Source organism: Ruditapes philippinarum, unplaced genomic scaffold, assembly GCF_026571515.1.
Source record: "Ruditapes philippinarum isolate M1 unplaced genomic scaffold, ASM2657151v2 ctg4437_1_1_1_1, whole genome shotgun sequence".
Classification (NCBI taxonomy): Eukaryota; Metazoa; Mollusca; class Bivalvia; order Venerida; family Veneridae; genus Ruditapes; species Ruditapes philippinarum.
In genome coordinates, this window is record NW_026861652.1 from 137901 (window position 1) to 151727 (window position 13827).

At 33.8% G+C, this 13827-nt stretch overlaps 1 protein-coding gene across 1 annotated transcript in view; it reads left to right on the forward strand.

The window, feature by feature from the left end:
- LOC132716423 (anillin-like) overlaps positions 1-13571 on the forward strand; it is a 51405-nt gene extending 37834 nt beyond the window's left edge. The window contains exons 14-19 of the mRNA XM_060699695.1: positions 5142-5283; positions 5772-5828; positions 9916-10025; positions 10368-10562; positions 11397-11569; positions 12239-13571. Of these exons, the coding sequence (XP_060555678.1) occupies positions 5142-5283; positions 5772-5828; positions 9916-10025; positions 10368-10562; positions 11397-11569; positions 12239-12362 (801 nt within the window). The 3' untranslated portion in view covers positions 12363-13571. The remainder of the gene's footprint in view (positions 1-5141; positions 5284-5771; positions 5829-9915; positions 10026-10367; positions 10563-11396; positions 11570-12238) is intronic.
- Positions 13572-13827: the final 256 nt, after the last annotated feature.

Consider the following 13827-nt stretch of genomic DNA (forward strand, 5'->3'; position numbering starts at 1 on the left):
TGTAGAAGATGGCCTCTTTGCTTTCTTTGTTTCTCATTTTTGAAGCTTTCATGACCACTTTAGAGCATACTTGAATTATTTATATTATATTGCATAAAACATGCTTTTCTGAAGAATGTGTGTTTCTAGCTTTTGTAGTGCATTGTACAATCCTCTATCAAGATAAAAAGACGGAAAAAAGCAATAAAACAGTCAGGGAATATTTTGAACAAAAAAAAGAACATTGGCAAGCAATTTCAAGGCAGCTCTCACAAATATTCATTGGTTGCTTCCTTTTTATGACTTGATAAGTCATGCCTGTGTGGTGGTTCCATGTTTCAGGGTTTCTTTTTATGTAGGAAAGGAAAACAGCAACATTTTTGTATGTAAAGAAAAAAACAACTGAAGTTGATTCAGGAATTTTTGATGATTATACTAAATTATCTGTATAATGATAAATTTATGAATTACTACTTACCTACAAATCTGGTAACCATAGTGCCAAACCTTGCTGCACTTCATAGCTGATCTATAGGTTAGACTCTACTATAAGCTTTACAGCTTTAGTTTTAGGTTTTATAAACCATCAAATGAATAAATTCATAGTAGAATCAGAATTGCACAAATTGGAGAAAGGTTTAGAGCAGGAGGCAGGAGCACATATTTTTCAGGAAATATTGAGCCTGACATACCCGTAACTATATCCAAGCCGTCATATATAAAACATGTATATCCACTGATTATTGCAGACTGACAAAGATTACCACAACAGTAGATTTCCGAGAGTAAGGCTCATTTTTTTATGCTTCTCGTTCTAGCTGTACAATTGGGAGAAAGGGGACAGCAGTTGACGTCAGTGACAACAGAAGTGCTGTTTATATGTAGAACAAAATTTGTAGAGAAAAATTGTCTGCTTTTATATTTCCTTACAAAAATAATTATGCTAAAAGTCCTGCAAAAAAAAAGGTCTGCAGACGAGATGTCAGTCTTGTTAAAACATTTGTCTGTCTGTGTAGCTCAAAAGGGAGAGCATTGGATTTATACAATTGATGTTCTCTGTTCCAAAATGATGTAAAAATATAAAAGCAGGGCATTTTATCTATACTAATTTTGCGCTACATTATATAGTTCATTTGTTGCCAAGGTCTTCAACAGTTGTCTCCCTTTTAAATTTACAGTGTGTGGTTGTGGCTATATTATAAATGCATCTTTTAGTGTGCTTGCTTTGTTTAACATTGTCCCTGTAAAGGTAAGGCCTATGATAAAAATAAGAACTTTTCAATCTTTTGTATTCAGTTACGGTTGTAGAAAAGTTCTTTTTCACACATTTTCTTCAAAAAAGTCTTCAGAACTCTAAAAAATTTGTACGTACTCTTGCCTCAAATCAAATTACTAATAAACAACAACTTTGGGAAATATGTCTTGTTTTTCTTGCACAGTTTTATAGAAGTATGGTATTTAGAAATAACCAAAGAGGAAGATTTGTTTGCAGCTTTTCAGCTAGCTTTTACCATTTCAGGATAGATTTGTAATTTAACAATATTAAAATAATCAGTTTTTACAATAGAGCATGAAAGAACATAGTTTAGTTTGCTAGATTAATCAAAATCAAAAACACAAAATCTGCACCTCTTCATCTTACTTTGTCCAGATTTTGAAAGAACCCAAAAACTTCAGCATACAGTGGCTGGATTTTTAATAAAATCATTAAACTCTGAGACTTAGAACTTGCAGCAAATTCTTGTATTTTATAGTGTTCTAATAGTTTGGATCTTTGTGTAAGTTAGTCATTAGAGCATTCACAGGTTTGTTTTAGAGAAAGAAAAAAAACATCTAGTTTATACAGGGATAAGTTAAAGTGTATAAAGCTATATAGGTGCTGTATGAAGTTTACAAAATTTCTGTTTTAGTTTTGAGGAACAAATTCCAATGTACCTGTATGAAAGAAATTTGTTTGAATTTTTCCTTATTGGCAAATGGCTATTGAAAATAGTATAATATTTTGTTCTTGAATGTTTAATTCTGTTAACATACAATATATATGTGTGTTAAATATCAGAGACATTCTATTTTACAACTCTTCAAAGAATATCATTAGATTATGGAAATATAAAAAATATCTCATGTAATATAGCTTTATACCCTTTGAAGTTGTTGCAGTAGAGCTTATGCTGTAATTCACTGCTTTAATATATCACCATGTACTGTAATATACATGTATATATATGTCTGTGTGTTCATAAGTCATTGTCCTTTTTACATCATCATTAGCTTACTGAATGTTGGTGGTTCTACTCAGGTGCCGATTTGTGTCTAAAATAATGCACAGACGGGCATCTGAGGTCATCCTCTACCAGTTAAGCTGGAAAGTAACCATATGATCTATACTGTGTTGATGTGATGTAAAACCCAACAAAATTGAGAAAAATTTTGCATCGTGTATTTTCATGTTAAAGATTTATTTTAACATTTTCCTTGCTTAGGTTTTGTGTCGCCTTGAAAAAGGTGACATATAGGGGTTACTTTTGTCTGCGGCGGTGTCGGCGTCCCCTAAAGCTTGTCCGAGGCATAAGCCAGTCATTATAAGTCGGATTGACTTCAAACTTGGTATGCATGCTTCTCATAATGACCCGAAGTGCAGTGCACAAGAACCGGTACTCTGTACTTCTTATTTTTTGAGTTATTGCCCTTTGTTTATTTTCATACTTTATTTTTGTCCGCGCCATTTCTCCTTAAGTATAAAATCTATGGACTTGAAACTTCATAAGATGATAGATTGCATTAAGAAAAAGTGCAGTGCACAAGAACTGGTACTCTGCATTTCTTATTTTTTGAGTTATTGCCCTTTGTTAATTATCCTACTTTATTTTTGTCCAGGCCAGTTCTCCTAAAGTATAAAAGCTATGGACTTGAAACTTCATAGGTTGATAGATAGGATCTCATTAAGAAGAAGTGCAGTGCACAAGAACTGGTACTCTGCATTTCTTATTTTTTGAGTTATTGCCCTTTGTTAATTTTTCATACTTTATTTTTGTCCAGGCCTTTCCTCCTAAAGTATAAAAAGCTATGGACATGAAACTTCATAGGATGATAGATCTCATTAAGAAGAAGTGCAGTGCTCAAGAAGTGCAGTTTACTGCCCTCAAGAACTGTGTGAGACTTGAAACGTTAATAGGATGATGATTCTTATTTTTTGATAAAGAAAAGTGCACAGGAAACTCTGCATTTCTTATTTTTTGAGTTACTGCCTTTGTTAATTTTCATACTTTATTTTTGTCCAGGCCATTTCCATAAATTATAAAAGCTTTCTGAAACTTAATAGGATGATAGATCTTATTGATAAGAAGTGCAGTGCACAGAGAAACTGCTGATCTGCATTTCTCGTATTTTTTGAGTTATGCCCTTTGTTTGATTTCAAAAATTTTCATTTTTTTCTTTGCCATTTCTCTTAACTATATTTGTTCACAAGGGACACATCCGACTCGCGGAGTTCTAGTTAGTGTTGAGTGGACATGTCCTGCTTTGAATTTAGACCGGTCTACATGTAGTTGTATTTCAGAGGAATTTCAAGACCTGCATTAATTTTGTATATGCAGGGTCGTTAGTAAAATTTTTCTAGGGCGGTCCTTTTTGAATTTTAGGTGGTCATGTGGTTGATATTTATTTTATTTCAAATAATTATTTTTTACATACATCAAAGAATGATTTTTATGTTATGTGGACAACCCTGTCTGTATAGGCCAAGCAAGTCACAGAACAACTCATTATATGCCCTTTATTCATAGATGGCCTTTGTTTACAGTTAAACTTTCCTTTGTCATGATTGATATGGTAATAAAACCGATATCGGTTAAAGGCATGTGGCTTTTCAATGGTGTATTTTATTTTTACAGAAGTTCTTTATTAGTATTACCATCTTTGTACAATTTTTTTTTAAGCATTTAAAAAACATATTTACATTTGAAAGGGGCACCACTGAGGTCTATTGGCCTTAAAATTTGAAATTTTACATACATCAAGTGCAGCACTTAAAATGGAAAAATCTGCAAAAGATAATAAAGAAATATACTCGGAATTAAATTGAAAATTAATAGTCAGTGCAATTCTTAACCAGATTTGAGTGAAAAGTATTGCAACGCTTTTCATTTTTTGAATCATTTTGCACAATAGAATATTCTGGAAAAACTTGGTGAGGGAATGATGTGAAAATTTGCACACAAGTTATTAGTTCAGACCTTCCTCAAACAGTATAAAAATCTCGGAAAAATATTTTCAGTCCCATCATGTCAAAAAACCTCAGTTGAGTCCCTTTAATAACATGTTACACAGTAAAGACTTAACACAAGAAATGGGCAAACGGTATTTTTTTAGACAAATATAACATTAATCATGTTGCGTCGTATACATTTGAGTCAAAGAGATGCCAGCGAGTCAGCGATCTCACCGGGCCACAGCCAGTTATGTTGTCGAGGACGTGAAAGGGAGAAGACCATCTAAAAGTGCCCCAACCCAACCTTCCCTCCACGAATACAGAAGGAGACTTTTACCAAGATAGGATAAAGGGATCTTTTGGGGAAAAAAAAGGGGATAAGCGAAATGATTATGTTATCTCTTGAAGTGAATGAAGGAGGTACTAATCTTGTAAATCATGCAACTTATGGTCGCTCAATGCAGATTTTTCCATAGCTTTTGAAGAGGAATAACTCCTTCTGTTTTGGGTCGCTACTTGGATGGGAAACAATAGCAAGGACCTACATTAAATTGACAACTCCTAGTTTCAAGAAACAAAACAATTTTAACTCCTTTTGCTCACCAGGATGCCGGCTTGTGCTGGAAATTATAGTAATTGGTGAGGACAACCCTTGAAGGTTTTTTCTCTGGCAAGAAGGGTATCCGTAACAAGCCTGCCAACCGAACCACGAATTCAAAAAGAATTGTTAACGCCTTGCCTGATCTTCATAATTTTACTTTTGCCCAAACAACAAAGAACTTGTTGGTCCCATTGGCTTATCCTTGCTTGGGGTTTCTTAACCGGCTACGCAATGGTCCAAATAAGAATATTTCAAATTATTGCTATTTGGGTTACACTTTTTTTTTTTAACAAAAATATTTGGTTGTTCTGTGGCAAATTTGAGTTTCCATTGATTCTTTTTAACCTGTAGGAGTTACAAGAGTTGGTGAGGTCACGCAACAGAGTTGTGATTATGCAAACGAGTAATGCTCTCAACAAATGTTGTTCCGGTGATTCACAGTTTGCCGGTTCAGCCGAGCAGGTGGAATGTAACCGATTATTGTTGGTGTCTTGTAAGTATAGTTTTGTTTAAATTCCACATTCTGTTTGATTTATAGTATAAAAATTGTAGGTAAGACTATAAAAATTGTAGCCTGTGGGTTTGAATTCTTTCATAGACCGTACAATGCAGTCTTTGATGGGAATTGATCCAATGAAATTTTTGTCACCTTAGTGCAATAACTGATTAACTTCTTTTAAATTTAGGACTTAACCTTTTACTGCAGTAAGATGACAAAAATAGTGCATGGAGAGGCACCCTGAGGCCTTCCCCCACAGTCTTCCTCCACCAAAAAGTGCATTAACATTTACAATTTACTGAAAACCATAATAAATTTACAATATCATTGTAGCTGAAAACTTATCATTGTCAACAGTTCTCGATCATATTCTGTACTAAATTTTTCAAGTATTGTGCTTGTGTAAAAATTTAAAAAAGACATAAATGGTGCTAAACAATCTGAGTACATAAAAACGTTAAATTGTGATGTTGTACTTGTAGGCCAGAGACGGCAGGCATACCTGACCGGGAGAGTGCAAAGATTGAAGGAGACAAACAGTTGGAGCCGCCCAGTCAACAGGGACCGAAGGGCTCTCTAACTATCAGTGATATCAGGCTGCTTTAAAGAAAGATTTTGTTACCAAAAATTGGTAACATCGTCAGGTAAAATAATTAAATCACTTGACAATTAACATAACAGACGAAATTTCATTGTACTTTACTTTTTATAACCCATTATGACTCGTCAAACAGTTAAGCTGATTTTATAGTGTTTTCTGGCGATTAAGAAATAAATATTGTTCACATGACACTTACAGTAACAAGAGTTAATCAAGCGAGCCTAAATCATTGCAAATTTCCTTGTTTTGGGCATTCTTAAGGTTTCTATTATGTTTTTCTATTTTATTCATATACAGTTTTAGTTAATGTATGTTTTCAGATAATACAGTACACTATTTCATGCTGTTGATACGAAATGGACCACAAGTTATAACAACCCAGATGTTGTCCACACACGACCCTAATGATGCGCGGAAGCCTCGACTTTCCAAACTTGATCAAAATACACGGAATATCTTCTAAACTTTTAATATCAACCTGGAAATCTACAGTATTGGTAAGATGCAGTGATCTTTCAATTCTTTAAAAAAAAATTGCATTATGTAGGCCTTTTCCCAAATAGACTTATTCCAGAATAAAGTAAATTTTGGGTTTTTCCCAGCTAATTGGGTACAAGCAAACTTTTACAGTTACAGCTTTGAAAATAAGCACAACAGGTTGACTAATCTATTGTGACCGATAGTGGATAGTAGAGTTCTAGATAACATCTGTTGACAATTTGATAAAAATTCCCAAAAATAGTCTCCATAAAGATTGCTTAAACTGTCTCAACTTTTCCATCATAAAGTTTTTGAAGCTAAAATGAAAATGTATTGAAATCTTTCGCTGCAGCAATAGATGTAGACAATATAAACATCTCACCTTGACATAAATGTTGCAGTCACACTTTAAGTTTTTGTGTTTGTGTGTTGGTTTATAGGGAATTGATTGAAACTACTTACCTCTTGTTCTCTGTGCTCATATTACATGAAGGGGATAGGTCACATATCTCTGAGTTACCTTTTTAACAGAGTTATGCCCCTTTTCTTACTGTCAAGCACTGAAAATGACTCGGAGAGGCATTGTCTTTATGAACAATACTTTGTTTCTGCTTTTTTAAAACCGTTTCTTTGTGGAACATCATATTCTCACTTTCAGTTTATAAAATTCTATTATACAGTTTTTTCATTCTGCAACATGTTAAATTTTCAAAGTATTCATTCGCTGATATTGTCATTACATACATACAGTTACATGCTATTTGGAAGTAACAAATTGCCGTTTGTTAGGATTTTTTTCGTTTCGGTTCCTTATACCGAAATCATCAAGTGATGATCTGATATTTTAAATTTTGCAAAAACTTTATTTACAGCAGGGTTGTCATTAAGACGCGGCAAGCGAAAAGGGGGGGGCCAAAAAAAATGCCTGGGTCTCAAAAATTGGCAATTAATGGCTGGGCCCTCAAAATTAACAAAACAACTTTTCTTTGTTATGGCATGATAAAGACAGAAATGACCGCCTCAAGTCCATTAAAACAAAAACCATTCTGCAAAAAATGTCTAATGACAAACCTGATTACATGTATAACTTAAATGTATTCAATATCCCCTGTAATTCAAGTAACTTGATCTACTTATTGTACACATTGTTTGTGTTATTGCTAACATAGTTATGTTTGTAATCAGGTAACTAACCCCTCATTGTTCATTATAACATCATTCTGAGTCACAACATCATTTTTGTTATATAAACACTTCAAAATCTTATAGGAACTCCACTGATGTTTTTTGAATTAACTGGACTTGAAATAATATTTTGAGACTTCTGTTCCATTTGATGTAGGTATAGATTAATAACTTGTGTGGAAAAAGTTCAGTTCATTTGCTCTCTCCATTTTTCAAGGATAATTTTAATTGTGAAAGAATATGATTTTCACTTTAATTTTTAGTATATTTCCAAATTATCTTTTGAATATCTTTCTGTTTAAGTGTCCATGCTGATCTGTGTAAGAAATTCATATTTGATCTTTTAGGCTTTTGAACCTCACTTGAGTTCCTTTAACCCTTACACTTCTGAATTATATGTCCCAAAATTTTTAGGAGACATATTGTTTTTGCCTTTGCCGTCTGTCTGTTTGTCTGGTGGACCTTAAGTCTGCATTAAGTTTGTCCGCCCTTCACAGGTCTAACTACTGGTGGGATTTCAACCAAACTTTACAGGAGTGATCAGTACCATCCCTAGTTGTGCCCATCACCGGCACATTCTGCTTTGCTGCACAAAATGGCCGTCAGAGCTATAGATAGATAGTGGGATTTCATACAAACTTTCCAGGAGTGATCAGTACCATTCACCGGCACATTTCAATTATTCCCTACACTGCCATGCATGTATTATGACGAGATGTCACTTTTGTTATACAAACATAGCGTAATAGCAAGATAAATGTTAGCATTACAAATTTATAGGCATATCAATGGGGGAAAAAATGATTATTTCAACTGAAAAATGATTCCTTTTAAGGTTTGTGATAATAGAATGTAAAATGTGTGGAGCTTCTTTACTAGATTGATTGAACTTGTTGATAAAATTTGTTATTGAACCTACACTAATTCAAAACCCCTATTTATTTTTCATTGAACATATAAAGTATTATTTTGGGCGTGGTTTTTTTGGTTTTCATCTGTATCCCCATCATGCATGAAACCGCACACAATAACCTTGTATTTTATATGGAAAGTTTTGTTGTCTTGCTTTCAGTCGTTAGAGAACATAATTAAAATAAAAAGAAGAAACGAAAAAAAACAAAACATATGTCAATGTTGCAAGTACGTCATCTTGAATTCATACACAATGTTTGCACTTTTAAATCAAATCTTACTGAGCTGAAATTTATTTATGTGACTGCTTTGAGGGTTTGAACTGTCCTTTGCTTGTTAAAATGCTTTTGAAATCGAAACGAAATACAGCCAATAGTACTAGTGTAGGGTTTGGTTTTATCTTTCTTTCTTTCTTCAGTACTATTGTTGCAAGAGCATAAAGTTATGTTTTGTTGATTGACAAAGTATGTGTCCTTCTGTGAGGCCCCTCATTTGGCTCTTTATACAATAGCTATCTCTATGCTGGGGTGTTACAATTCTTACAATTGGTAGAATACTTGTGAAAAACTTGTCAGCTGTTAAACTCTATGTAAAATATTGTGGTAAACCATACCAGAGATAGACTTTTGAGTAATTAAGTCTCATTGCTCCAGCATTAAATAGTTGTCAATCCAAATAAACCGTATTTCTACCTCCCCCTCTGTGCATCTCTTACCTTCAGCAGGTGAGATGTTGTTACCTCTGGTGTTGCTTTATGTTTGTAACACGCGAGGTTAGCCAAAATTATCTTTCCTGTATCGGCATAATATTACCTTAATTGTGTTTGTTAGCTATTTACCAAACAAACAAAAGACCATGTCAACTATTGTACAGAAATCAAAATCTTTGTATTAAAAAAAAGAAAAGATTTTTTACCTGAACTTTTATAATCATTGCACAAAAAGAAATTTCATGAATTCCTGCCTCTGTTGTCTATATTTTAAACCTAAGCCCTACTAAGGTTGAACTTGCCTCATTTTGAATAAGAGCTGTAAAGTATTAAAGTTTAGCCTGCTGGCAGCAACTAAATCTACCCGTTTCACCAGTGCTGACCCAAAATTTTTGTCTGCACTGCTGGCTATTCAGTCAGTACTTATTATGAAATTTTTCTCTCAAAATGATGAATGGTTTTGTCATGATTTAAATTTAAGAATTTTAGTGTAATGTCATTTTAAAATTACTACAATTAACCTATCAAACTGCAGATTTTGGTCAAACTGCATCGGTCGAGAGTTGACGTCAAAACTGTTGTAATTCCTTTCATACTTTATATATAAGTTACTACAGTTTTGCAGTCAACCTTCAACTGGTGTACTAGTAGGCTAATCTGGCTCTGTGCTTCAGATATGGGCAAGCGATTATTCTTGCTTGTATTCTGAGAGTTATATTTCCTATTTGTATTATTTCAGTGGAGAGCCCTGGCGGTCCTACAGCCGTAAGAACGACCAGTTTTACCCTGATCACGTCACTGCCTATCACAATGAAATCACTGGACAAAAGCAGCTTTTCACTTGAGAGGGTAAATGTTATATCTTGATTTTATAAATTAAATTTGTAAATGGTGGCCTAGTTGTTAAGTTGTCTGCCTCACAAACCAGAGATTGTGAGTTTGAGTCCTACTTGGGTTGCAAAAATGTTTTGTCACTTGGCGTCTATCTGTAAGCAGACTTATGTGTAGTTTAAAAAAAAGATTTGCCATCAAATCAAAATAAATTGCAATTTAAAGAAGAAGAAAAACTCAACATATGTCTAAATTTAGATGCTGTATACCTTGTATACCTCCGTCATTTATTGAAATTTTTTGGCTATATAAGGATTGCATGGTGGTTAATATATATAATTGTCTATATGCTATCTTCAGATACCTTTCCTCTCACCACTTCACGGAATGATCTACATGCGACTTAAGTGTATGATGGAACAGAATGTGGAGGAGCGGGGATTCCTCACCATGTTTGAGGACGTGTCCGGTCTAGGAGCCTGGCATAGACGATGGATTGTACTCGCTGGAAACAAACTCTGCTTCTGGAAATATCCCGATGATGAACAGAGAAAGGTAATTTGAAAGCTTTTATGAGATAAAGATTTTTGTTTTGAACGCATGTTTGGTGGTTGTAATTAGAATAGCTATAAGTGTTTTACTGTATTTTATCACACACCCGTGCCGATTTTACGACTCCGTAAAAATGGTATTGCACGGCCGTGCATATATTTTGACGTGACATCATTAGCGGTATACAAACATAGTGTAAAGACGCGCTAAATGTTAGCGTTATACTATCGGCATGTCAATAAAAAATGACTCTTATTTCACTTTGAACGATCTGTATTTTGGGTATGTGATAAATAGAATATTAAATTCGTGTAAGTTCATTACTGAATTTATTGCACTTGTTGAATAAAAAAATATTATGCTCGTCAGAGGCTCGCATAATATTATTTTATTCAACTCGTGCAATAAATTCAGTATTGAACTTACACTCATTCAATATCCTCTATATAATGCACAAAATTCTGGAAAGGGGGTGATCCTCAAGAACTGAAAATCTCGGAAGGACCAGAAAAATATTACAACACCGAAGACATATGAACTTTGCCTATGTTGATATTGACTTTGCTGTCATAAGGACTTAGATAATCTTTCTTTATGTATATATAATTTATTTCTCATTAACCTATGATCTAGTACTACAATGATCCTTCAATGAAGGAAGTCTTTTAAAACTGCATGCTTACAGATTCATACATATTTTTATGAAAATTTATGAAATGTTCAAATTCTAAAACTTTTCACTATTGTCAAGTATACAAATAAAGTGATTTGATTTAGAAATATTTATGCTTCAAGGATTTCAGACTTTGTTAATTGGTTTCTTTTCTTTCCCCTCAGGATCCTATGGGCATTATAGATTTGAAGAGGGTAATTACGGAGAAAATTGGTTTGATACCACGAGATATCTGTGCACGACCTCACACATTTGAGTTGGTGTCTGTCCGTCCACCAAGAAGAGGTGAACAAGACACGCTCGTCACCAAAACCTACAACACTATGACTACTACAAGGTATACACAAAATAAAAACCCTCTGTTTTAAAGTTCTTATATTTCTTAATTCTTTCAAGAGTAAAAGTTATTAAGTCACCTTACAGAAAGGTCTATGTGTTTGAACAATTGAAGACAGTTGCCTCCTGTGTTCACCATTTCCAAACTATGCATTTTAAGAGGAGCGGTGGTCTTGTGGTTAAGGTGTCTGCCTCTCAATCCAGAGATCATGGGTTCGAGTCCTACTTGGGTCACAACCATGTTTCTTCATATGACACCAGTACTGGATGGTTCCAGGAAGTGGACTTGAAAGTGCTTAATATAAGTTGCAAGAACTTGTTTCTCAATGGAGCTTAAATAGATATGTTTAAAACTAAGCCAGCTCTGCATGAAAGTAATTGTTATACTTATTCTTTGTCAGTTCAGTTAGACTCAATGACCCTAAACAACCAAAAATTAAGAGTTATCGCCAATGATTGTTCTTTTCTCCTGCCATAAAGCTAACATATAGCATGCTTTTAACACTATGTTTATATAACAAAAGTGATGTAAATCCAATTGTTTTTTCACTGGTGAATGAATTTTTTTATTTGTTAGGTTTATGATAACGTCTTTGCCACAATTTAAGTGATATTTTAGCAAAATTATTATAATAATTGTATCTATATATAAATGTATTCTGTTTTATAGGTTCATGTTGTCCGCCGATACAAAAGAAGAGAGGATAGTATGGTGCAATAAGGTCAACCGTGCCCTCGCCAATCTCCGCACGTGGCACGCGGACGCAATGAGGCCGATCAAGGCACCGAAATAAACACTACTGTGCTTTCATCATATATAGACTAAGCTTAAATATAGACTCTTGTAGCCGAGACAATGACAATGCTGATGTACTGTTACAAATAGGTGTATGCCAGGATAGCATTTGTATTGTATTGAAAATCAGAAAGAGATCTTTAAAATGCGAAAGCAACGTTCAATAATTGGCTTTATTTAGAAGACCAACAAAATTTATTATCTTAAAACCCTAATATAAGTGGATTATTATATTGTGAGCATAGGAGTTGATGCATTTGTACTAGAATTTAACAAGTTTGCTTTAAGAGAATTTTTTGTGTGCGATTTATACATAATAGGTCTTTAAGATTTGATGAAAGTATGAGTTAAACAATTCCTTCGCCATATGATACTGTATACTTAAAATGCCAAACATCTTCATTTCTATATCGAATAAGTAGAAAAAGTGTGCCAAATAACTCACATTTGTGACTTGGTAAAACTTGTTGATGCCATATTAAGAAGTCAAGCTGTACAGTTTTTGTAATGGTGTGTCAGTTGTCTGTCGATTGTGGAGAATAACACTGGCTGTGTATGTGATATTATTTTTTAAACGTTATACATTAACACATTGTGTAAGTTATATACTAGGTGATGTTAAATTATTAACTTGTATTTTTTATAATATGCTGTGCAATCGTGCTTTGAAAATAAGGGAAATATTTACTATAATAATTATCTTTGCTTTTGGGGGTTTTCTATAAACATGTCTAGTGCATTAACCAATAATTATCCGTATTATATTTATCCAAATTGTATTCTAAAAATCTGGTAAAAGGGTGATCCCTCTGAATGTCTGTATCTCGGGGCTTGTATTTTAAAATTGAATTGTATATGTTGACAATATAATTCTGAACTTTGCAGAAGTATATGTATTATAAATATAGCACAATTGAACAGAAATCAAAATGTATCATTGAGTAGGTGTTGAATTTTTGATGTAATTCTGAATACATGTATTTCTTTCTTGTGATAGCCTTTGTGTATATATACAAGTATTTTTTATCTATCGTTTTTTTTGTTTTGAAGATGTAGAAAATTCTTAAGTGTAGATAGATATAGTAATGCACAAGTAGTTCAAAAACAAGGATAGATTTTGTCTTTGGGTACTCCGTGGCTGAGTGGTTAAGTTTGAATCTGTAATCCTTCACTGCCTTGAGTTTGAATCCTGCACAGGACTATTGAAGTTTTTTTTCATGTGAGGAAACTGTCAAGCTGAGAGAAAGTTAGTGCTCAGGGACTTTTAAATTTTTTCATGTGTGAAAGCTATCTAGGTAGCTTAAAGAATGCTGGTGGTTCTACTTAGGTGCCTGTTCATATCTGAAATAAGGCACAGATAGGCTACCTGAAATCTCTCTCCACCAGTAAAGCTAGAAAGCCTCTTAATAGCGCCTATTGGTTTGACTTTAAACCCAGCAACAACAAAATGATTCTGTCCGGCA